The sequence below is a fragment of the Podarcis tiliguerta genome (assembly GCF_965153285.1).
Source record: "Podarcis tiliguerta genome assembly, chromosome: 12".
Lineage (NCBI taxonomy): Eukaryota > Metazoa > Chordata > Lepidosauria > Squamata > Lacertidae > Podarcis > Podarcis tiliguerta.
In genome coordinates, this window is record NC_139545.1 from 49507142 (window position 1) to 49529654 (window position 22513).

Here is a 22513-nt window from a genome sequence, read left to right on the forward strand (position 1 = left end):
AGAAAGATTGTTCAAAGGTTACTTACTAATTCCTCAGCCAGTATCAACAGGAAGTAATAAAATGCCCAGAGCCTGCAAAGAGGAAGGGTGTAAAGGCAGGAGGGCCTTAACATTACAGTGGTGCCCCGCAAGACGAATGCCTCGCAAGACGGAAAACCCGCAAGACGAAAGGGTTTTCCTTTTGCAGAGGCGCTTCGCAAGACGAATTTCCCTATGGGCTTGCTTCGCAAGACGAAAATTGACGAAAATTTTCGGGTTTCCCCCCCGCTCCAAAACCCCTTTTTCTGAAGCGCTAAGCTGCTAAAAGCATTTTAGCAGCAAAACTGCTAATCCCTTAAGCCTTAAAAAGCCGTTTTTAGCCCTTAAACTGCCAATAGCGCTAAAAGACTCGCTAAAAGACTCGCGGAACGGATTCTTTTCGTCTTGCGAGGCACCACTGTACTTTGTCTGTTTGCACTAGAGAGGCTGGAGCAGCAATAGCATTTTAGGACAAAAATTGCCAGAAATCTGATCTGATCTGGAAAAAAACCAGGAGGGCGATACATAAAGCACTGGAAGTCAACAATCTTGAGAGGATGGCAATTCCAGAGAAAAGAGCCGTGTAGCGTCAATCTTTGTAGCGCAAATGAGGATGATTTCTTTGTCAGCCTTGAACTTCTTTGTGCATTTCGGAAAGATGTTTTTGCGTACCTGGTTAATACTGTGCCAACGTTTGTATATTCCCTAAAAATGTCAGTTGTGTTGCTTGGCCACTTTGAGCTTTGAAGTGAGCTGCTGTAACCACTTAGTGAGCCTCTCCATTCATCCCCACATTGACCCCACTTTTCATCTAAGCGTTGCCGCCTCTTTGCATTTGTCATTGAACCACGACCTGAGAGAGAGAGAGCGCTGCTATTCATTGCTAGCTTTGTATCTATTCAGAGTAGTAGACCAAAGAACTGTAAGTGATTGAATGCTCTTGATGCGGATCTATGGGGCAGCACCGTTCTTTACATTGCTGCTTAATGAATGTCTCTCTCTTTCTCTTCCTGTCTCTCTCAAGCAATATTGCTCTGTATAGATAACAGCAGATTGTACAACAGAACAAAGCGTGGGCAAAGTCCACACCAGTCCTTTCTGAATGGGCGCAAGCAAGCTTCCATACTCCATGGGTATAGTCCCACCGAGATGTGGTCTCATTGCTTCCAGCAAGCAAGATAACCTTGTGCTCAAGTTCTTTCGATTTTTTAAAATGCAATTCAACCGGGATGTTCCTCCAACTCGGGATCAAAGAGGACTTCTAATAATAATACAGTGGTGCCCCGCAAGACGAATGCCTCGCAAGACGGAAAACCCGCTAGACGAAAGGGTTTTCCGTTTTGGAGGTGCTTCGCAAAACGAATTTGCTATGGGCTTGCTTTGCAAGACGAAAATGTCTTGCGAGTTCTGTGGGGGTTTTTCCCCTCCCCCCTTTTCCCCCCAGCCCCTAAGCCGCTTAACAGCTGTTCGCTAAGCCGCTTAACAGCTGATGCTAAGCCGCTTAAAAGCTGATCTAAGCCGCTTATCAGCTGATCCACTAAGGCGCTAATAGCCTTTTAGCAGCTAATCCGCTAATCCCTTAATAGCCGCTAATAGCCGCTAAACCGCTAATAGCGCTAATAGCGCTAATCCGCTAATGGGCTTGCTTCGCAAGACGAAAAAAACCGCAAGACGAAGAGACTCGCGGAACGGATTCTTTTCGTCTTGCGAGGCACCACTGTAATAATAATAATAATAATAATAATAATAATAATAATAATTCACACAATTGCCTGTAAAATCCCATCATGACAAAGTCCCATTTACCCAGCTGGGGAAAAAAGCCTTTCAGAACAAAAAAAGAGTCTTCAGTGGTTTCCAGAAAGTTCAGATAGTGGACGCCAGGCATATCTTGACAGGAAAGTTATTCAACAGAACTGGAGCAGCCACACTAAAAGCCCTGCTCTGAGTTGATGTAAAGTAAGATTCTGAGATTTTGGGAACTTGCAGGAGAAGCTCTTCTGCAGACCACAGCAATCTATTGGGTATCTAAAGCAGGGGTAGGCAACCTAAGGCCTGTGGGCCGGATGTGGCCCAATCGTCTTCTCAATCCGGCCCACGGGCGGCCCAGGAATCAGCGTGTTTTTACATGAGTAGAATGTGTGCTTTTATTTAAAATGCATCTCTGGGTTATTTGTGGGGCATAGGAATTCATTCATTCCCCCCCCCCCAAAAAAAATTATAGTCCGGCCCACCACATGGTCTGAGGGACGGTGGACGGTGGACCGGCCCACGCCGAAAAAGGTTGCTGACCCCTGAGCTAAAGGATATGGTAGTCTCCTAAATAACCTGGTGCTGAGCTGTGTAGGGCCTTATATGTCAGGGTTGCAAGACTGGGGTGTGTGTGTGGGGGGGGGGAATATGATGTAGCAGCCACAGTTGCTTCATCTTTTTATTGGGATATGGAAATGTATACTCTCCAGGTTGCAACCTGGTAGCACTTTGTAAGCTGTAGTAGTAGTAATTATCATTATTATTACTATTTCTTTGCCCAGCTTCGTCTGAAGAACACAAGGCGGTTTACAGTATAAAATGCTTATTAACAAACATTGGTCCGATAAAAGGTATCTCCTGTGCGGTTGTTAATTAATTTGTGAATCGCTTTCCACGTATATCTCCCAAAGCAATTTACAGAAGCATCTTTAAGAACAGCAGCAATAGCAGCCGTATAGATTTACACATAACACAAATTGAACACCTTTTCATCTAGCACTAGTGGGAAATGAACAAAAATGTCTTCAATTGTTTCTGGAAAGTACAGTTCCACAGAAAAGGAGCAGCCACATCCAGACCAACCTCAATAGTAGCCCAACATAGAGTGCATCGCCTTTCTCATTCTCTGGGCTGGAAACACTGACAATACATACCAAAGTGTGTTAATGGGTCATGATTTACTGGACAGTCGTCATTATTTGAAGTCATTAATTCTGGATGAAGAGGCTGGGAAAGTTGATCTACGGATAGTTTTGCAATCCAGATGACGGAACCTAATTTTCTTTGGCTGATGGTTTATTTTACCATCCAGCTAGCTGTATAGTTCATGGGGTTACAAGCACTGTTGAGATGTATTGAATTACTGGGCATACTGAATAAATAATCTTAGGTCTGCAGTGCAAGCATTAGTGGACTGGTTTTACTGGTTTCGTTGGTTTAGACGATGTGCTTTGTACAGAGGAGATTAGAGAATCATGCACAGATGGAGTTTAAAGATTGGAGCTATCTTGCCCTTTTGCAAAGTGGCACAAGAGAGTTCTGATTAAATGTTTCTCAGGGTTCAGAAAAGTCAGGGATTTCATCTGAAAATCGCCATATGTTGCTTTAAAACTGCAGTTGCTCATTGAATACATTAATCTGTCAATTCTTGGCCTTTATGCAAATGGCAAATCTTTACAGTGTTTTTTTAAAAAAATTAACCCCCCCCCCCACCAAATAGAAATGGAAACAATAGCAGCAACCTAAATTAAACAGAATATGTGTCTGGTTCATACCCATAAAATCATTTTGTAGAGGGAAGGGTACACTGAGCAACAAAACCTAAGCACAAATAGTTGAATATGTTTACAAAGTTTTCTAATGGGTGAAATAATTTTGATTTTCAATATGTAACAAGCTTTCCAGTTGCTTCCCTTTTGCATTCAGTAGCTAGAACACAGGAATATAGGAGCAACTTGACTTCCATCTGAGCAACTGAAACTGCATGGATAGAATATTGCCTGCATGTCTCCCCTTCTGTTACCATTTAAACTTACCGTACCTTTAACAAAAGAAAAAGAATTGGGGGTTGGAAATTCAAGAATGGGATGTGGAAATAAGCCCAAAGAGTTAAAGAAAGAAAAGGCAAGGCCATTAATAGTTTTGAAGGAGAAGGCAAGAGAGATGACTAGTTTTGGCATCAGAGTGCTGGATGGTTGTGAGTAGGCCCAGGCAATATATCGTATTTGGTTCTTGTTGGTGTTGGTTGGTATCAGGGTACCAGTGAATAAAGAAGATCATGCAAGCCTAAAGTCTGGCCTCATTGATTTTAAACTGTGTGCTGCACCTGGTGTCTTTTCAATGTTGGATGTTTTTCACTAAACTGGAGTGGCCTAGGCTCAGGTCCGTATAGGTAAAGCTATGGTTTCCCCAGTAGTGATGTGTGGAAGTGAGAGCTGGACCATAAAGAAGGCTGATCGCCGAAGAATTGATGCTTTTGAATTATGGTGCTGGAGGAGACTCTTGAGAGTCCCATGGACTGCAAGAAGATCAAACCTCTCCATTCTGAAGGAAATCAGCCCTGAGTGCTCACTGGACGGACAGATCCTGAAGCTGAGGCTCCAATACTTTGGCCACCTCACGAGAAGAGAAGACTCCCTGGAAAAGACCCTGATGTTGGGAAAGATGGAGGGCACAAGGAGAAGGGGATGACAGAGGACGAGATGGTTGGACAGTGTTCTCGAAGCTACCAGCATGAGTTTGACCAAACTGTGGGAGGCAGTGGAAGACAGGGGTGCCTGGCGTGCTCTGGTCCAGGGGGTAACGAAGAGTTGGACACGACTAAACAACAACAGGCTCAAATGCGAGAGTATAGCTTCTGTGAAATAACTGGTACCTCTGTGGCACCTCTCTGGTCTGGTGTTCATAACCGTGTGTTCTTCAAGTCCTGGTTTTCAACTAAAGCGAGTGCCCATGGAACGATGCCAGCCCACTAATTGCTTCCTGGTCCGCGGCAAGGGAGCCAGTTCAGCCTCATGCCAATTGGCAGCATGCTTCAATGTCTTCTTCCTCCAGTAGCAACTGGAGAACTGGCAGGGCCCCAGAAGAAGAGCAGATTTAGTGCCTCTCTATTTATAAAGAGAGAGGGAGAGAAAGAGAGGAAGGGATGAGAGTGGGATGGAAATAAGCCTAAGGGAATCACAGTCCTGCTAGCTTTCCCTCTACACCTTGGAAGAGATCAGAACATAGAAACACCTAAAAGGAAAAGCTTGCCAATAGCTGGGTGAGACAAGAGAGAAAGAGAGAATAACTTAATTGAAGCTGAAAAAGGAAGTAAAGCAGAGTAGGGAGAGAAAAGAGAGAGCATTGACAGAAGTGCAAGAGGTGGATTTGCACTGTTTTTAAAAAGACGGGAAGAGAAAAGGCACAAAAGGAAGAGAGAACACTTGACTCTTCTCTGCCATGTATGAAGTCAGCTGCTCAGGGTGCTGCTAGCCCAGGCACCCCCAAACTCGACACTCCAGCTGTTTTGGGACTGCAATTCCCATCATCTCTGACCACTGGTCCTGTTAGCTAGGGATGATGGGAGTTGTAGTCCCAAAACATCTGGATGGCTGAGTTTGGGTACGCCTGTGCTAGCCTTGACTGCGAATTGCTGGAAAACCACTGCCCATTTTGTCTTTTGGAAAGATGTTTGGTTGCCGCCTTACCTCTTTTTGTTAGCATGCACACAAGATATCTGAGTGGGTGTTGGATGCATCTTTGATCCCGGGGCTGCTTCCAGACAGTCACTTTTTTGTGGATATGACTTGATCATAAGCTGACAAATTTACATGGTGCAATATCAAGTGGATTTGGTGCTCTTTTGTGACAAACCTGCTCTAAAAAAAAAGCACCACCACCACAGGTCAGAATTTTTGTGGATCACGAAGAACTTTCTGAGGGTGAGAGCTGTTTGACAGTGGAATAGACTCCCTTGAAAGGTGGTGGATTCTCCTTCCTTGGAGGTTTTTAAGCAGAGGTTGGATGGCCATCTGCCATGCATGCTTTAATTGACATCCCCTCAGGGTGCCTTCCAACTCTACAATTCTATGATTCTGTGAAAGTACCGTATTTTTTGTTCTATAAGACTCACTTTTTTCCTCCTAAAAAGTAAGGGGAAATGTGTGTGCGTCTTATGGAGTGAATGCAGGCTGCGCAGCTATCCCAGAAGCCAGAACAGCAAGAGGGATTGCTGCTTATCACTGTGCAGCGATCCCTCTTGTTGTTCTGGCTTCTGAGATTCAGAATATTTTTTTTTCTTGTTTTCCTCCTCCAAAAACTAGGTGCGTCTTTCTTAACATTTGTTAAGAAGCCAGAAGCATTCCTGCTAGGTATTGTGAGAAATGAGATAAACAAGAAAGATAGGAAATTATTTTTGTACGCAGTAACAGCAGCGGGAATATTGTTAGCCCAGAAATGGAAACAAGAAGAACTACCAACACTGGAAGAATGGAGAATGAAAATGATGGACTTTGCAGAACTGGATAGAATGACAGGAAGAATTAGGAATCGACGAGATCAGAGATTTATTGAAGAATGGGAAAAATTTTCAGAATATATGCATAATTTAAGTGAAAAACAAATAACGCTTGTAACGTTTAGCGAAGCTTTGTAAAAAAGAAAGTTAAAATTATGGACTGAAAGTAGATTTAATTTAAGAAGTAGATAAGAACTAAGAAATGTGTGGAAAATTGAGAAGGGAAGGAGTACCAGCCAAGTTGAGGGAAGTCAAAAAATGATAGAATAGTATTATAAATTGTTTGAATTGTATTAATTTGTCTTATTGGTAAACTGAATAAAAATTATATTTAAAAAAACCAAACAAAAACTAGGTGCGTCTTGTGGTCTGGTGCGTCTTATAGAGCAAAAAATACTGTACACACAGGAAAATGTGAGATGGCAGTGTCACTGGGTGATGTCATATAATATCTGCAAACAAATCAGAATGAATGCTCAGCAAACAGTGACATTGTACAACAATCTTTGTGCAAACTTTGTGCAAACATCTCAAGGTGGATGCTTAGTAAACAGTAAAATGTCATGGAAATTATGCAAAAAATATTCCCAGAAAAGATGCATAACAAAAGCATCTTTAATACAAAAGGTTTTGCGGTGGAGAAAACCACACAGCAGGTTGTAGCTTGTAATGCAGAACTTAAACTGAAAGCATAGCTTCTGAACGTTGGCTCAGTTGGCTCTTGGTATGGCAAGCCAGAAGGGCCAAAATACTACAGAAGATCCTCGTGTTAATGCATGCACCTGAAAATGCTGTTTGAATGCTCAGCTAAAGTTACATCCTTACCTCCACAACCTGTCTAGATAGTGAACGCTGCTAAATGCCCTGTTGAGGATGATGATAATAATAATAATAATAGTAATTCATATATATCTCAGTACAATGAATAATTACTGTAAGTGATGATAGGGAACATACGATACAACCAACACTTAAAAAAACTTACAGTGACGAGAATAAAAGATGTTACTCATTAAAACTGGCATCAATAAAACTAGGTGTTACACATTAAAAGCTTGTTGAAATATGTGTCTTTAGTTTCTGGCAAAAGAAACAGAAAGAGGGAGCCTGACAGATTTCAGTGGGAAAGAACATTCCAGAATTGTGGCATCACCACAGAAAGGACCTTGCTCCTGCTAGGTCTCCAGTGATACATGGGGAGATTTCGAGGATGGGTGCGAGAGATGGCCTTTTCTGGGGCGATGCTGCGACTTTCTGAGTTTCAGCTGCTCTGTACCAAGTGTAACCACAGGCCTGTTTTCATACTGAGTGTTCTTAAACATTCTTTTTAGTGTTTTAAACGTCGGCTATTAAGGGACGCGGGTGGCGCTGTGGGTTAAACCACAGAGCCTAGGACTTGCCAATCAGAAGGTCGGCAGTTTGAATCCCCACGACGGCGTGAGCTCCCGTTGTTCGGTCCTTGCTCCTGCCAACCTAGCAGTTTGAAAGCACGTCAAAGTGCAAGTAGATAAATAGGTACCGCTCCGGCAGGAAGGTAAACGGCGTTTCCGTGCGCTGCTCTGGTTTCACCACATGACTCAGAAAAACTGTCTGCAGACAGACGTCGGCTACCTCAGCCAGTAAAGCGAGATGAGTGCCGCAACCCCAGAGTCGGTCACGACTGGACCTAATGGTCAGGGGTCCCTTTACCTTTATTAAGTTTTCAAATGCCCTCTTCTTTCAGAAGCAAGTGTGGGACAAGCTATTACAAAGGGAATCATTGCAATGTGCTCAGGGCGTGACCATTGGCCTGACCATAGATGTGTTACAAATGAACAAATGTTTAATCTGTGGAAGGTTTGGGGTGGCAGGCATGCTCTCTTCAAGATGCAAATCTCTTTCTGAACTGCCCTTGCTTCTGTTTACTTGCTGCACTGCTTCCAGCTGACTTCTTTCAAGTCAAATTCTCCACCCCCCCCCCCAGTTTGTCTATCTGGTATATATTGTGAGCCTGTGGGGAATGGGAATTACTTTTTGTTTGCTTGATCACCAGGGGAGCTCCCCCTTGTCCAGCCAGCTGAGATCTGCAGGGTGCAGAGCCTTCACAGTAGTGGCACCCGCACTTTTGGCTGCTGGAGAAAAAAACAGCTGCTTCCCTTCCCAGGTTCTGGCATGAACTTACTGCAAATCCATGAGAAAGTTTGGAGTCCGGCCTGTCTTGATGCTTGTGCACCTGGATTAGGGAAAAAGTTGGGCCATCCTGTACCATCTAGCAAAGTACTGGTATGTACTGCTGTGACAAACATGACAGTGGAGGATTAAGGCCTGTGTCTCCTACACTTATTTGTACAGTGGTACCTCGGGTTAAGTACTTAATTCGTTCCGGAGGTCCGTACTTAACCTGAAACTGTTCTTAACCTGAAGCACCACTTTAGCTAATGGGGGCCTCCTGCTGCTGCCGCGCCCCCAGAGCACGATTTCTGTTCTCATCCTGAAGCAAAGTTTTTAATCTGAAGCACTATTTCTGGGTTAGCGGAGTCTGTAACCTGAAGCGCATGTAACCTGAAGCGTATGTAACCTGAGGTACCACTGTATTTTCAATGGACTGCAAATTTAAACTGGTTTAAATTACTGTGGCTCCCCCCCCCCCGCCAAAGATCCCTGGGACCTAGATTGTTGGAAGGGATCTAAGAAATTAATCGATAGCTGCAAAATTTGGTTGTATATGTTATGTGATCTACAGGTATTGCGAACGCTGTTTTAGAGTGAAAGAGAGTCTGCCATCGGACTTTAAATGGCTACTTGCTCTTGCTTGAAACTCATGTGGCAGATTATTTCAGGAACAGGTACTTGCGAGTGTACTGTAAGAACCTTAGGTTAAAAAAAATGCTGGTAGAATTTTGAGTCTCTCTGTAATAATAATAATAATAATAATAATAATAATAATAATAATAAATTTTATTTATACCCCGCCCTCCCCAGCCAAAGCTGGGCTCAGGGCGGCTAACAACAAGCAAAACAATCCAACATTCTAAAAACTTTTCACCATAAAATCAATCAAAACAAATTGATGGCAACCAGCAAGCAAGACCCTGTGCAGACTGCCAGAGGAGGGGGTCAGGCTGCGCCCTGACCAAAGGCCTGGTGGAACAGCTCTGTCTTACAGGCCCTGCGGAAAGATGTCAAGTCCCGCAGGGCCCTAGTCTCTTGTGACAGAGCGTTCCACCAGATTGGTGCCACAGCCGAGAAAGCCCTGGCTCTAGTTGAGGCCAGCCTAACCTCTCTGAGGCCTGGGACCTTCAGGATGTTTTTATTTGCGGACCGTAGGTTTCTCTGTGGGGCATACCAGGAGAGGCGGTCCCGTAGGTACGAGGGTCCTAGGCCGTATAGGGCTTTAAAGGTTAAAACCAGCACCTTAAACCTGATCCTGTACTCCACCGGGAGCCACACTGGGAGTCTGTAACAAAATAGTAGACTGTGGCTGCTGGATTTATCTTTTGCAGCTCTCTCTTAGACTATTGTGGATCTTCTGTAGAGGAAGCTAGATGTTTTTCTTAAAGTGTCATATGCTTGATGCAAAAGGGTTATGGTGCTCTTAAACCAAAAACCTTTCATATTGTACTCTTTCCCCCCATTTTAGGGTTGTGTTTCACCCTACCACACCCAGCGCTTTGGGTTTAATTCTGGCTGTAAAGTCATTGCATTTACTGGAGACAATCCAGGTAAGAAAGTCAACATTCGCTTGGTAGAATTCTGAGTCTCTCCATGATTCTATCCCTTGTCTAATTTTTTCTAGGTCCCTTATGATTATTCTAAAGAGGCTGCAATGGTTTCTGTGCCTGGATTGCAGCCATCCAGAAAAAGAAAGGTGAAGTTTAGTCTTATGAAGAACAATGGGACTTAGTTGCACAATTAACAGCTTCAGTCCCATTTATTTTGATGGAATTAAGGTGCACCTATCTATTCAGTTGTATCTATTGTGCAGGATGTCCTAGTATCTGATACAAAGGCTGATCTCATAATTTCACAGGACTCTCTTGCTTGCATTTTCAGCATCCATGGCAGCAATGAGACTTAGAGAAGGGGACATTGCAGTAAGTGTTGATGTATTCATGCTTTGCTCATACTGCTAATCCAGTGCTGTATGGGGTAGTTGCCTTGAGCAGCAGTTCTACATTATACATTTTGGTGTTCGACATATTTTGAAAATACATTTGAAATATCACCTTCAGTGGAAGATAAGGCTACAATCCTTATCATAGTTACTTGGCAATAAGATCCATGGAATGTAATAATAATAATAATAATAATAATAATAATAATAATAATAATATATTATTTATATCTGCCCATCTGGCTGGGTTTCTCCAGCCACTCTGGGCGGCTTCCAGAAAAACATAAAAATACAATAATCCATTAGATATTAAAAGCTCCCCTAAACAGGACTGCTTTCAGATGTCTTCTAAAAGTCGGATAGTTGTTAATTTCTTTGACATCTGATGGGAGGGCATTCCACAGGGTGGGCGCCACTACCAAAAAGGCCCTCTGCCTGGTTCCCTGTAACTTTCCTTCTTGCAGTGAGGGAACCGCCAGAAGGACCTTGGCGCTGGACCTCAGTGTCCGGGCTGGACGATGGGGGTGGAGATGCTCCTTCAGGTATACTGGACCGAGGCCATTTAGGGCTTTAAAGGTCAGCACCAACACTTTGAATTGTGCTCGGAAACATACTGGGAGCCAATGTAGGTCTTTCAAGACTGGTGTTGTGTGGTCTTGAGGTAAATCTTTACGTAGTGGGATTTACCTCTGAATTTTAAAAAGCATGGGAATCCTGTTATGCATGTCCTTAAATATTTCCCCATTAAGATCAGTGGTGCTTAAAATGCTTAATTTTGACTGGATTGTGTGCCCTAAAAAGCATAGGACATGTGCATTGATTACCCTTTGCTGGTCTGAGATAGATTCCATTTCTGTTGAGAAGGTTTTCGGAATGGATTGAGATGATGTAGAAAGAAAGTTGATTAACCAACCTAGTGAAACGACTCTCTGCCTGAATGCATAAACAAGCTTTGTTAAAAGATATGGCTTGGAGTGAAGTCGGGTGCTAGGAAGGCTTGGGATTCTGTGGCGGCTGTTTCACGCGCGCAAGTCATCACTGTATGTCACAGTTGTTCAGTGACGATTATGCATGTGTGAGAATTTACCCTAATAAATCCATAGATTTCCTTTCACTTCCTTCTGCACTATGCTTCACGCAAAGGTGACAAGCCAAGCTGATACCTCAAGAATGCAATTGCCTTAATGTGTAATTCAAAGATAATTAGTACTACAAACAAATGGGTTTAATTTAATTTCTGCATTGCTTTTCATGCACATTGTGCACTAACACCTCAATTATTTCCTCTTGCAGATTAGCCTTGGCACCAGTGATACATTGTTTCTCTGGATTAAAGAGCCAAAACCCGCTTTAGAAGGTCACATCCTCTGCAGTCCAGTTGATTCACAAGCCTACATGGCCATGCTGTGGTAACAAAGTTTATATTGTTTCACATATGAATACTGTGTTTATTTGGAGTTGGGCCAGTGGCCTGTTTCCTATAGTCCTGTCTACTCTATCTGAGCACTGGAGTAGGTCCTGTGATCTCTTTTTTACGAGGTGTGTCCCCAGCTAAAATAAGCTTTGGTTACACAATTAGATCTTATGGGCCTGATAGCATCTCTTGATTCCACGAGCCCACAAGCCTTTTCAGACAGATTTCTTTTAATTGGTAGGTCAGACATGCAAAAAGTAAGTCCTACCAGCTTCAACAGGACTGAGTTACATAGGATTTCCATTTCAGAAGACTTGCGTTGTGCTATGATTTCCAGACCCCCAACAAAACGATGATGTAACTTTCAAATTTTGATCGGATCTGTTGCGAGATTCGACTGGCATTTTATAACTTTAGCTTTATAATTTACTTTAGTTATAAGAATGGTTCTTTGATGAGAGAGAAGATTCGAAATGAACATGCCTCGGGCTCATGGGAGGAATTTTCCAAAGCGCTTTTGTCTACGGCTGTTGGAAATGATGGAAATGTGGGTATGTGTCTTTGAAGAGAGGGAAGTATCAAGGTTTGATTAGATGCTTTAGCATCTGCTTCACTGGCCTCTTGTGCGTCAATGACCTGCTCATCTACCAGAAGAGCAACACAATCTTCTGTTAACTGCCATCAGACACACTGGCTTCAGCAGACGACCAGTAGCCACTGGAAGAGACATAGAAATCACCGTCAGAAAAAGGCAGTGATTCTTCCCTTGCAAGTCACAGACAAACTCTGGTTTATAACTGTGGGTTCCAGGACAAGTGCATGCCGTTGTTTGCTGGTTAAGATGTAATGGAAGACCGTGGTTTACCAGAAACCAAGAAATACCTATTTAAACAGAACATATGAGGGGAGGAGGGAGGGGGAAGAAGGAAGGGAGAGAGGAAGCAACATGTAAAGGCTTGAACATGTAATGCCCAAACACAAAGTGTAAATCATTCTGCTGCTTATTGTTGTCATAATATATATATTTTTAGTTTAAAGATTGTTGTTACAAAACACAAATGTGGTAATATTTTTATATAATACTTTCCATTTAGGCTTTTATTTTGATGTGATGGAGATTATACCGGAGACCGTGGGAATTCACCGATTCAACACACACAACAACAGAGTAAGATCAGCCTCACATCTTTTTTTTTAAGGGTTACTTGAAGCATAATTGAATTCCAGCCTGGGCAACACTTCGACATACAAAGCCTTCCTCAACACGTGTCACAACTTTGCATGCTCCAAAATTCATAACCAGGCAATAGCAACCAAAACAGATATCAAGCTTTTCACTTCCCTAGAATGTATGGCACGTCAAGTTTGTCCAGTTCAAGGTACCCCTGACCGTTAGGTCCAGTCGCGGATGACTCTGGGGTTGCATGCTCATCTCGCTCTACAGGCCAAGGGAGCTGGCGTTTGTCTGCAGACAACTTTTCGGGTCATGTGGCCAGCATGACTAAGCCGCTTCTGGCAAACCAGAGCAGCGCACAAAAACGCCGTTTACCTTCCCGCCGGAGCGGTACCTATTTATCTACTTGCACTTGATGTGCTTTCGAACTACTAGGTGGGCAGGAGCTGGGATCGAACAACGGGAGCTCACCCCGTCGCAGGGATTCGAACTGCCGACCTTCTGATTGACAAGCCCTAGGTTCTGTGGTTTAGACCACAGCGCCACCCACGTCCCTGGGATATTTTGTCCATGGGATATTTTGAATCAAATCCCTCCTCAGCCCCTGATTTCAATAGCAATGGCTTTGGGCTAGATACTCTTGTCTGTACCACAGCTTTCCATTTTTAAAACGAGAGATAGTAACCACAGCCGAACCTCACATGCTTGTCACAAATATAAATAAAGGTTACAAAGCACTTTAAACACTTGTTTTCTAGCAGTGATCCTTGGGAGGAAGTCCCACCACATCCACTTGCTTCCTAGCAGTGGCGTAGCGTGGGTTGTCAGCACCCGGGGCAAGGCAAGTAATTTGCGTCCCCCCCCCACTGCACTGTCCCTCCCCCAGATAGTCCCTCGCTCTCTCTCCGCACCGCACCGCACGCCTGGCACCCTCCCCTCCACAGTGGGCGGCGACCCGGCGGCTCGGATCGGATTCGCACAGCCAGCACTGCACTGAGAGAGAGTGAGTGAGCCAGGTAGGGGCAGAGAGCTGCGAGTGCGAGTGCGCCCCTCCCCGATGTTGCGTCCGGTGCGGCCGGTCCCCCCTGCACCCCCCATGCTACACCACTGCTTCCTAGTGTGTGAACTTTGATCAGCAGCCATAAGTGCAGTAAAACAAAACAATGTGCCGGTCCATGGGGGAGTTTGTCAATATTTGTGATACAAGCTTCCTTATTTAAACAGTGTCCATGGGACAGAGAAAAAAAGATTGCACACCTCACTGAATAAGGCTGCAATCTCAAGCACACTTACCTGGGAGTAAGCCCCACTGAACTCATTGGAGCTTGCTTCTGGGTAGAGATGCAAAGGATTTCACTGTTCCGAAGGGAAGTGACAGCACCGCAGGGTTAGTTTTAATCAGGCAGCAGGAAGACAAATTTCTGCTGCTGAATTTATCTGTGGCTCTGCTTTCTGCGGGACGCGGGTGGCACTGTGGGTTAAACCACAGAGCCTAGGACTTGCCGATCGGAAGGTCGGCGGTTCGAATCCCCACGATGGGGTGAGCTCCTGTTGCTCGGTCCCTGCTCCTGCCAACCTAGCAGTTTGAAAGCACGTCAAAGTGCAAGTAGATAAATAGGTACTGCTCTGGCGGGAAGATAAACGGCGTTTCCGTGGGCTGCTCTGGTTCGCCAGAAGCAGCTTAGTCATGCTGGCCACATGACCCAGAAGCTGTACGCCGGCTCCCTCGGCCAGTAAAGCGAGATGAGCGCCGCAACCCCAGAGTTGGACACGACTGGACCTAATGGTCAGGGGTCCCTTTACCTTTACCTTTACCTTTACTGCTTTCTGCACTCCACCCCTCCAACAAAAATGTTCTGTAAGCAAGCTTCAAAACGTCCTTTACCTATGAAGGAGAAAATACAGAAACAAAGTTAGCAGTTGTGCTGCAAATATTTCATCAAGCCTTGATTTCAGGATGGAGGAATGTCAGCTAGGACAAGATTATGAGCTGAATTGGGGTTGTCATGATGCTGCGGGAAGGCAAAGTAGCTCTGACTAAGTACAGACTCAGAAGGCGAAGGCAACTTTGACGTATCATAAACCGGGCATTTGGTGTGCATGGTTTTAAAGTAGCCTCTCTTTCTGCATTGGACGCATGGATATAAATCTGTTTTTCTTTCTTTACAGGTCTCAACATTTCCCAAGGAACTGGAGATACGGGCCTTGATTGAAGGGCAGTTCATGGCAAAAAGGATTCATGCTGAAAAGCTGGGATATACAATCCGTGAGTGTGTCTATGGCATGACAAGAGAGCTAAAAGAATGCTGCATTAGGCTGATAAGTCCTGTTTGAATAGTTGGATGCACATTCCTGCATCCCCCCCCCCCCGGCTGATCTGGATCAAAAAGAGCACAACTGCCCAGCTGTGAGGAGTACCGCCATGCTGAAGGGTCCCTGTGGGTCAATAGTTTGAGTGTGGGCTGGAGAAAGCTTCCTCAGAGTTTTTCCTTTTCTAAACACTGGATCTGAAATGAAATATCCTGCCTGAGAGAAGGGGCGCTGAAATGGAAAAAGTGGATTGCTTGGATCTACAGACGGTTGAAAGTGTAGTTTGGGTGGCCTTCTTCCTTTTAGTCTTCCCCGCCGTATTGTGTGATTGCATCGGTGTCCCTGGAAGTTGTGGGTGACTGATGGCTACATTCTGGCTCTTTGTGCAGTGTGCGATCACACACAGGGCCCCCGGACGTTTGACGGTCTATTGACCCTGTGCCGCCACTGCGATTGCTTTTTCCGCTGCCACCACCCTGTATCTCACGGGGACACACAGAGTCCAGTCAGTTGTTAACATAAACAAATAATCAAGTTTATTTTTAAATGCAGGAACAAGCTTATGGTTTCAGTTAATTTTTCTCTTGTCAGTTTCTTTCTTAGTTCCTAACAACTCCAAACTGATTATTCCAAGTATCTATCTGACTCCACCTAACAATTCCTCTCACTCTCTCACAATACAACTCTACCAACCCACACCTAAACCTCCCTCTTCCTTCTTCAACTCCCAAACCTCAACCCAACTCAACTGACTTTCAAAACCAAACTTTTATTCCCCCCTTGCATTCCCACTGGCCAATCACATCACACCTATTTTAACCCTTTCCTTATGACCCATCCTAGGAGGCAAACGCCACACCCGGCTTGCCAGTGAAAGGAAGGGTGCTTTGTTGCAGGAGCTGAACCAAAAGTAGGAAATCACTATGTGCTTAAGGTCTAAACGTGTTGGCTGCTTCAAGCCTTCCAGAGCCATCTGGAATGTGCGGCCGCATTGCCTTGATTTTGGCATCGTTCCGAGGAGGCAAGGGGGAGCCATGGAAGTCTAACAGGAGGCTGAGGTTGAGCCGAGCCTATAAGCCACCAGAGCTGATTGCATTGGCGGAGCCTGCCTGCTTTGGCAGCGGCAAACGACTCTGTCCCCAGAGAAGCTCCAGCAGTTGCCACTTCGGCAGCTGCAGCCTTGCTACCAGCGGCAACTAACTTTGGCAAGGATGCCACCAGCTGTACAGCGGCTGTAGGGATTGGTGGAGCTGCTCAGGATTGCTGGCTTGTTCTGATTGGACTGCTGGTTTCGTTTGGGCTGCCCCCACCACTTGAAGGGCCCATCAGAACTGTTGGCCTTGCTAGATCTGCTGGTCTTGAGGTTGGGCAGGAGCAACAAGAGTGGTTTCTGTATCTCCTTCCTCTTGATCCTGGTTCTGGGGCAATTTCTAAGGCTGCCACCGCCGCCTGTGGACAACACTGGCCTGTCCCCCAAGGCCAGCCTCTGGTTCCATTCCCTCGGACAAAGGCAAAGAGTAGTTTGGATTTGATATCCCGCTTTATCACTACCCTAAGGAGTCCCAAGGCGGCTAACAATTTCCTTTCCCTTTCTCCCCCACAACAAACACTCTGTGAGGTGAGTGAGACTGGGAGACTTCAGAGAAGTGTGACTAGCCCAAGGTCACCCAGCAGCTGCATGTGGAGGAGCGGGGAATCGAACCCGGTTCACCAGATTACAAGTCCACTGCTCTTAACCACTACACCACACTGGCTCTCGCCAGTGCCACATGGTGCCACATGGCCCCAGCACTCCACAGGGGGCTCTTGCTGTGTGCTTGCCAGAAGGAAAGGGGTCGGGGTCACTCTTGCACTGCCAAGCTGGCGAGGGTATCTGTGTGCCCTGAGCTTATTGATTCTTGGGTCTTCTACTGACTCTTTGTATGGCTATGGGCAAGTAACAAACAACTGTTATGTTTCTGAGCAGATTTGAAAGTGCAGAAAAAAAGAACATAGTCTGGGTCTTCTGGGACTGTATTGTATTGGTTTAGACTGCTGGTAGCGAGTGCGAGTGGAGTGCATGAATAAATGCTCCCCAGTGCTACGCATCTCTGCACATGGAAAGCTAGGGGAGAAGGTTAGACTAAAGGCCTCCTCCCTCAAATCTTATCTTTCCACCTTCAGAGAAATCCATGTTTTAAGCAGTAGGGGGCATTGCAGCAGGCACCATTGGGGAAGCAGTTTTAGGGGAAAGCGATCCATGCTGTTATTGCTTCTAATATCTGTATGAAATATACTCAGAGTCGAGTGTGGATTTCATGCTCTTTAATCAGCTCAGAGTAGTGAGGAATGGAAGTTCCCCCGAAATGTCTGCTTTATATACATTATTTACACAATGGGCCCCACGTGATTGGCTAATTCTGGGGTTCTCCTGTAGGCCAATCAGGTTGAGCATTCACTTCCACCCAGAGTTGGATTGGGTGGCTCCTGCGGACCAATCAGACTGCTGCATTCTGGATCCTATTGTTCTAGGACCAATCAGACTGCTGCATTTTAGATCCTATTCAACTCAGTACATAACACTGTAGTTGGGGAAAAGCGCACTTTATAATTTAGTATTTGAGTCCTGGAAACAGAGGCTCAGTTCCTGTGCTCTAGTTTCTGTTGTGGCAACGCCTGCTGTTAAGTGATGCTTGTGCCTCACGTTTCATGTTTGCCTGAAATCATACCTTTGTGAAAACAATCAAGGTTGCTCCTGTTGGAAAGAGAGCTTGTTTTCAAGCCTGCTCTCCAGTCTGGAAACATTTGCTAATTTGGTGTTTGTCGTCTCCAAAATGTGCATATAGATTTGCATGAAGCCCAGGTCTCTTGCAATTAAGATGAAATGTTGGCTTTTATAAAACTATACGCGTGCCTGCGCCTTGCTATCACATAGTATAACGTCAAGTATTAAAAAGTGAAACTGGTGTGTTTGATATTTTCCTAAATTCTCGTTCTTACTGTGGCTTTATCCTTAGATCTGTGTTCAGTCACTGGCGGTTCCTTTGTGAATGCATAGCAAAAAGAAAAAGTGAAAGGAGTGGTCTTTCTTCAGGCCTTTTCTTTGTTCTCTGTGGCAGCATCTGCTGAAAGGGACTTAGGGCACAATTCACCATGAAGTTCTCCTTAGCATGCCCGATGGAAATGAATGGGACTGGTACAGGAACACAACTGCTTTGATGTTGCATTGCTCTTATTCATTTTAGGGGAGAATTCTCGGTCGATTGTATCCATAGAGGCTTTGCAAGTTTAAAAATGGTAGCTACAGCATAGAATCATAGAATCATAGAGTTGGAAGAGACCACAAGGGCCATCGAGTCCAACCCCCTGCCAAGCAGGAAACACCATCAGAGCACTCCTGACATATGGTTGTCAAGCCTCTGCTTAAAGACCTCCAAAGAAGGAGACTCCACCACACTCCTTGGCAGCAAATTCCACTGTCGAACAGCTCTTACTGTCAGGAAGTTCTTCCTAATGTTTAGGTGGAATCTTCTTTCTTGTAGTTTGGATCCATTGCTCCGTGTCCGCTTCTCTGGAGCAGCAGAAAACAACCTTTCTCCCTCCTCTATGTGACATCCTTTTATATATTTGAACATGGCTATCATATCACCCCTTAACCTCCTCTTCTCCAGGCTAAACATGCCCAGCTCCCTTAGCCGTTCCTCATAAGGCATCGTTTCCAGGCCTTTGACCATTTTGGTTGCCCTCCTCTGGACACGTTCCAGTTTGTCAGTGTCCTTCTTGAACTGTGGTGCCCAGAACTGGACACAGTACTCCAGGTGAGGTCTGACCAGAGCAGAATACAGTGGCACTATTACTTCCCTTGATCTAGATGCTATACCCCTACTTGCACTTTGACATGGTTCCGAACTGCAGGGGGCAGTGGGGTGGATTTACGCTGCTCACCTGATATACCTCTGGCTGAATCACTGCAGTGTACTGGGACGGAGCGGGGTATGGTAGTGAAGTCAGCATGGTGGGGGAGCCAGTCTTGCAGATGCCCCCCTCCTCATTCTGCTTTTCTGAACTGACCTACCCATAGAGGCCTGTGAGTGGTGCAGCCCCTTCTTCTTCTGTGTTAGCTGTATGCTTGATTCTTGCAGCTGAACTGAGATATCAATGTGCAGTCGTACCTCGGAAGTCAAACAGAATCCGTTCTGGAAGTCTGTTCGACTTCCAAAACGTTCAGAAACTAAGGCACGGCTTCCGATTGGCTGCGGGAAGCTCCAAGTACCAAAGCGTTCAGGATCTAAGGTGTGACTGTATATTATAACCCCAATTCTTAAGGGTTTTATTTACAGGGAGTTATTAAAATGCTTAGGGATGTGGGTGGCGCTGTGGGTTAAACCACAAAGCTTAGGACTTGCCGATAAGAAGGTCGGCGGTTCGAATCCCCGCCACGGGGTGAGCTCCCGTTGCTCGGTCCCTGCTCCTGCCAACCTAGCAGTTCGAAAGCACGTCAAAGTGCAAGTAGATAAATAGGTACCGCTCTGGTGGGAAGGTAAACGGCGTTTTTGTGTGCTGCTCTGGTTTGCCAGAAGCGACTTAATCATGCTGACCACATGACCTGGAAATTGTACGCCGGTTCCTTTGGCCAATAAAGCGAGATGAGCGGCGCAACCCCAGAGTCGGTCACGACTGGTCAGGGGTCCCTTTACCTTTATTAAAATGCTTAATAGTAATAGTAATGATAATTATTAGTTATTAAATTTCTATGTCACTCTTCATTCGAGGATCATAGGGTAGTTTACCACACAGGCAATGACTATTTCACATGCATTTGATTGACTCCTGACTGCCAATGTGCACACCATTTTTGACGCCGGAAGGGGGCGAATGGGGTGGGGGCAGATGGCCCGGTACGCAACCCCCGTGCAAATGGGGAGTTGCCTGTATGAAAATGCAAAAAATGCATAGCAAAGCAACAAACAAAAACAATAAACACGCACCTCCAGTATAAAAGGCAATAGATTGTTTAATTACCAAAAGCCTGGGGGACGAGGAATGGTTTTGTCTGGCACTTAATGCTATGTATCAAAGGCACCAGGTGAGTCTCCCTAGGGAGAGCATTCAGCAAGTGGGGAACCACCACAGAAATGGCCTTTTCTTGTGTTGCCACCCTCCGGACTTCTCATGGAGGAGGCACACAAAGAAGGGCCTCATATGATGACTGCAGGGTCTGGGTTGGTTCATACAGGGAGAGACAGTCTTTGAGGTATTGCGGTCCTCAGCCGTTTAAGGCTTTATAGGTCAAAACCAGCACTTTGAACTGGGCCCGGAAACAAATTGGCAGATAGTTCTGCCGGGAGAGCAACTGGGCTGCCGAATTCTGCACTAGCTGAATTTTCCGAGCCATCTTCAGAGGCAGCCCTATGTATAACATGTTGCAGTAATCAAACCTAGAGGTTAGCAGAGCCAGGACGACAGAAGTTAGGTTATCCCTGCCCTGAGAGGGGGCAGCTAGGGCACCAGCCAAAGCTGATGGAAGGCACTCTGCAACACCAAGACTGCCTGAGCCTCGAGCAGAAAGAGTTAATCTCTAGTGCTAAAGAAGCATTCCTTCTATTTCTGATGCTCAGGTATCAGTGCCATTTCTAATGTAGCCAAAATGGCACCCCCTATGCAGACGAGGAAGCCATTAGCAGATCTGGGGGTAGTCCTGAAGTTTGAAGAAGTAAAAACAAAAATATTTAGGAGTTTTGTTGCAGGTAATAATAATAATAATAATAATAATAATTTTATTGCTTATACCCTGCTCATCTGGTTGGGTTTCCCCAGCCACTCTAGGCGGTTTACAGCATATACAAAAACTGCTGCATAATGATATATACATTGCAGGGTGACAGACAAGGCTTGCTGTATCTTTCTTCCAAGGAGACATGTGCAGTTTTAAAATCTAAATATTATTCTTCATTGCTATAGGAATAGAATCCAAAAAACACTGCACACAGTTTCTCACAAGCTCACCTAAAAAAACCCTGATTTTGTTCTCTCTCTCCAGGAGAGGGCAGTCAATCCCACCTCATGGCAGTTTTATCTTAACAATTAGATTAATTTTATCTGACTCAGCCCTGCCTTATAGTAGAAAGACTCCTGTTGGACTATGTGACAAAAGTTTAGTTCAGGTTTCCTGGCATGATATAGAACTTACAGGTCTTTTTCAGTTACTGTTTTCTTCTGTATGTGTTTCAATCAAATTTCAAGGAAAATCCTCTAGGAACGCCCTGTATCCTGTTAAAGGTTGTTGACTTAAGGGGAGGGAAGCAAAGAAAGAATAAAAGAAAAAGAAAAAAAATAAGAAAGACAAAGAAAGAAAAAAAGCAAACACAGCCCTTTTTAATTTATACACTCTGTGGTGGTAAAGGGAACAATTTGTATTTCATTCCCCCCAACTTCCCATTTTCCCCACATAAACTAATTGCCCCCCCCCCCGCCTCCCGTTTTGCAAAATGAGTGTCTCAGTTTTGCAATTAGGCAACCTGGTATCTATATATGGCCTGTGGCCCTGTGTCTTCTCTGTGCTTGAGTTTTGCAAAAGTTCTCGCAGCTCAATCCATTGTGGGAGCTCACTTTTTTTTTTAAAAAAAACAACACCTCACCAAGGCAACCCAGTATCTATGCTGAGAAAATTTTGCACCCTGAATATCTTATGCAAATATGTCGTCTTTTGCTTGTTTAGCATAATTTATTCTATTTGTCCCGACAAAGAGTCGTGGAGCTTTTATATCCACGTCACAGGAGACCCACCTCTTGACTGCAATTTTGCTCAGCCTACCTCTCAGTTTCTGTGAGATGCTGCCCACATATTTCCAGGCTTATCTCGGAAGCTATAAGGCCCAGAGAATTGCTTTATTGTTGTTGTTTTTGGGGGAAAAGAAAGAAACGAAAGCTGAGATTTCCAAGAGCCTTCGCTGTCTACCAGACACCAAAATGGATGATTGCGCAATGCGGGCAAAGCCCATGTGAAAGCTGCGCATGGTGAGATCAGCCCTGTGGCTTCATATCGCATGACAGTACAGTAGTGGCAATGGACCCAAGGATACAGAAGCTTGGCCTTTGGACCAGAAATATGTGGAGCCCAAGAATGGCTCAGCACCTAGCACATATGCCTATTGAATTTGGTCCTTAACCTAACTCTAAAGGTAACTAGGATTTGAAGGTTGGCATCACCACCACCATCTTGTTTCTGGCTCTGGGAGCCTTGAGTGGAGAGCTCTGGCAGAGATATCCACCCCA

The 22513-nt window shown here is 45.0% G+C and overlaps 1 protein-coding gene across 10 annotated transcripts in view; it reads left to right on the plus strand.

Annotated features, from left to right (window-relative positions):
• Window positions 1-22513, plus strand: part of XYLB (xylulokinase) — a 125719-nt gene that overhangs the window by 23639 nt on the left and 79567 nt on the right. For all 10 annotated transcript variants that reach the window (XM_083406547.1, XM_083406544.1, XM_083406549.1 and 7 more), the window contains 7 exons: window positions 8412-8530; window positions 9888-9969; window positions 10301-10341; window positions 11655-11770; window positions 12211-12326; window positions 12870-12943; window positions 15119-15215. In XM_083406547.1, the coding sequence (XP_083262673.1) occupies window positions 8412-8530; window positions 9888-9969; window positions 10301-10341; window positions 11655-11770; window positions 12211-12326; window positions 12870-12943; window positions 15119-15215 (645 nt within the window). The remainder of the gene's footprint in view (window positions 1-8411; window positions 8531-9887; window positions 9970-10300; window positions 10342-11654; window positions 11771-12210; window positions 12327-12869; window positions 12944-15118; window positions 15216-22513) is intronic.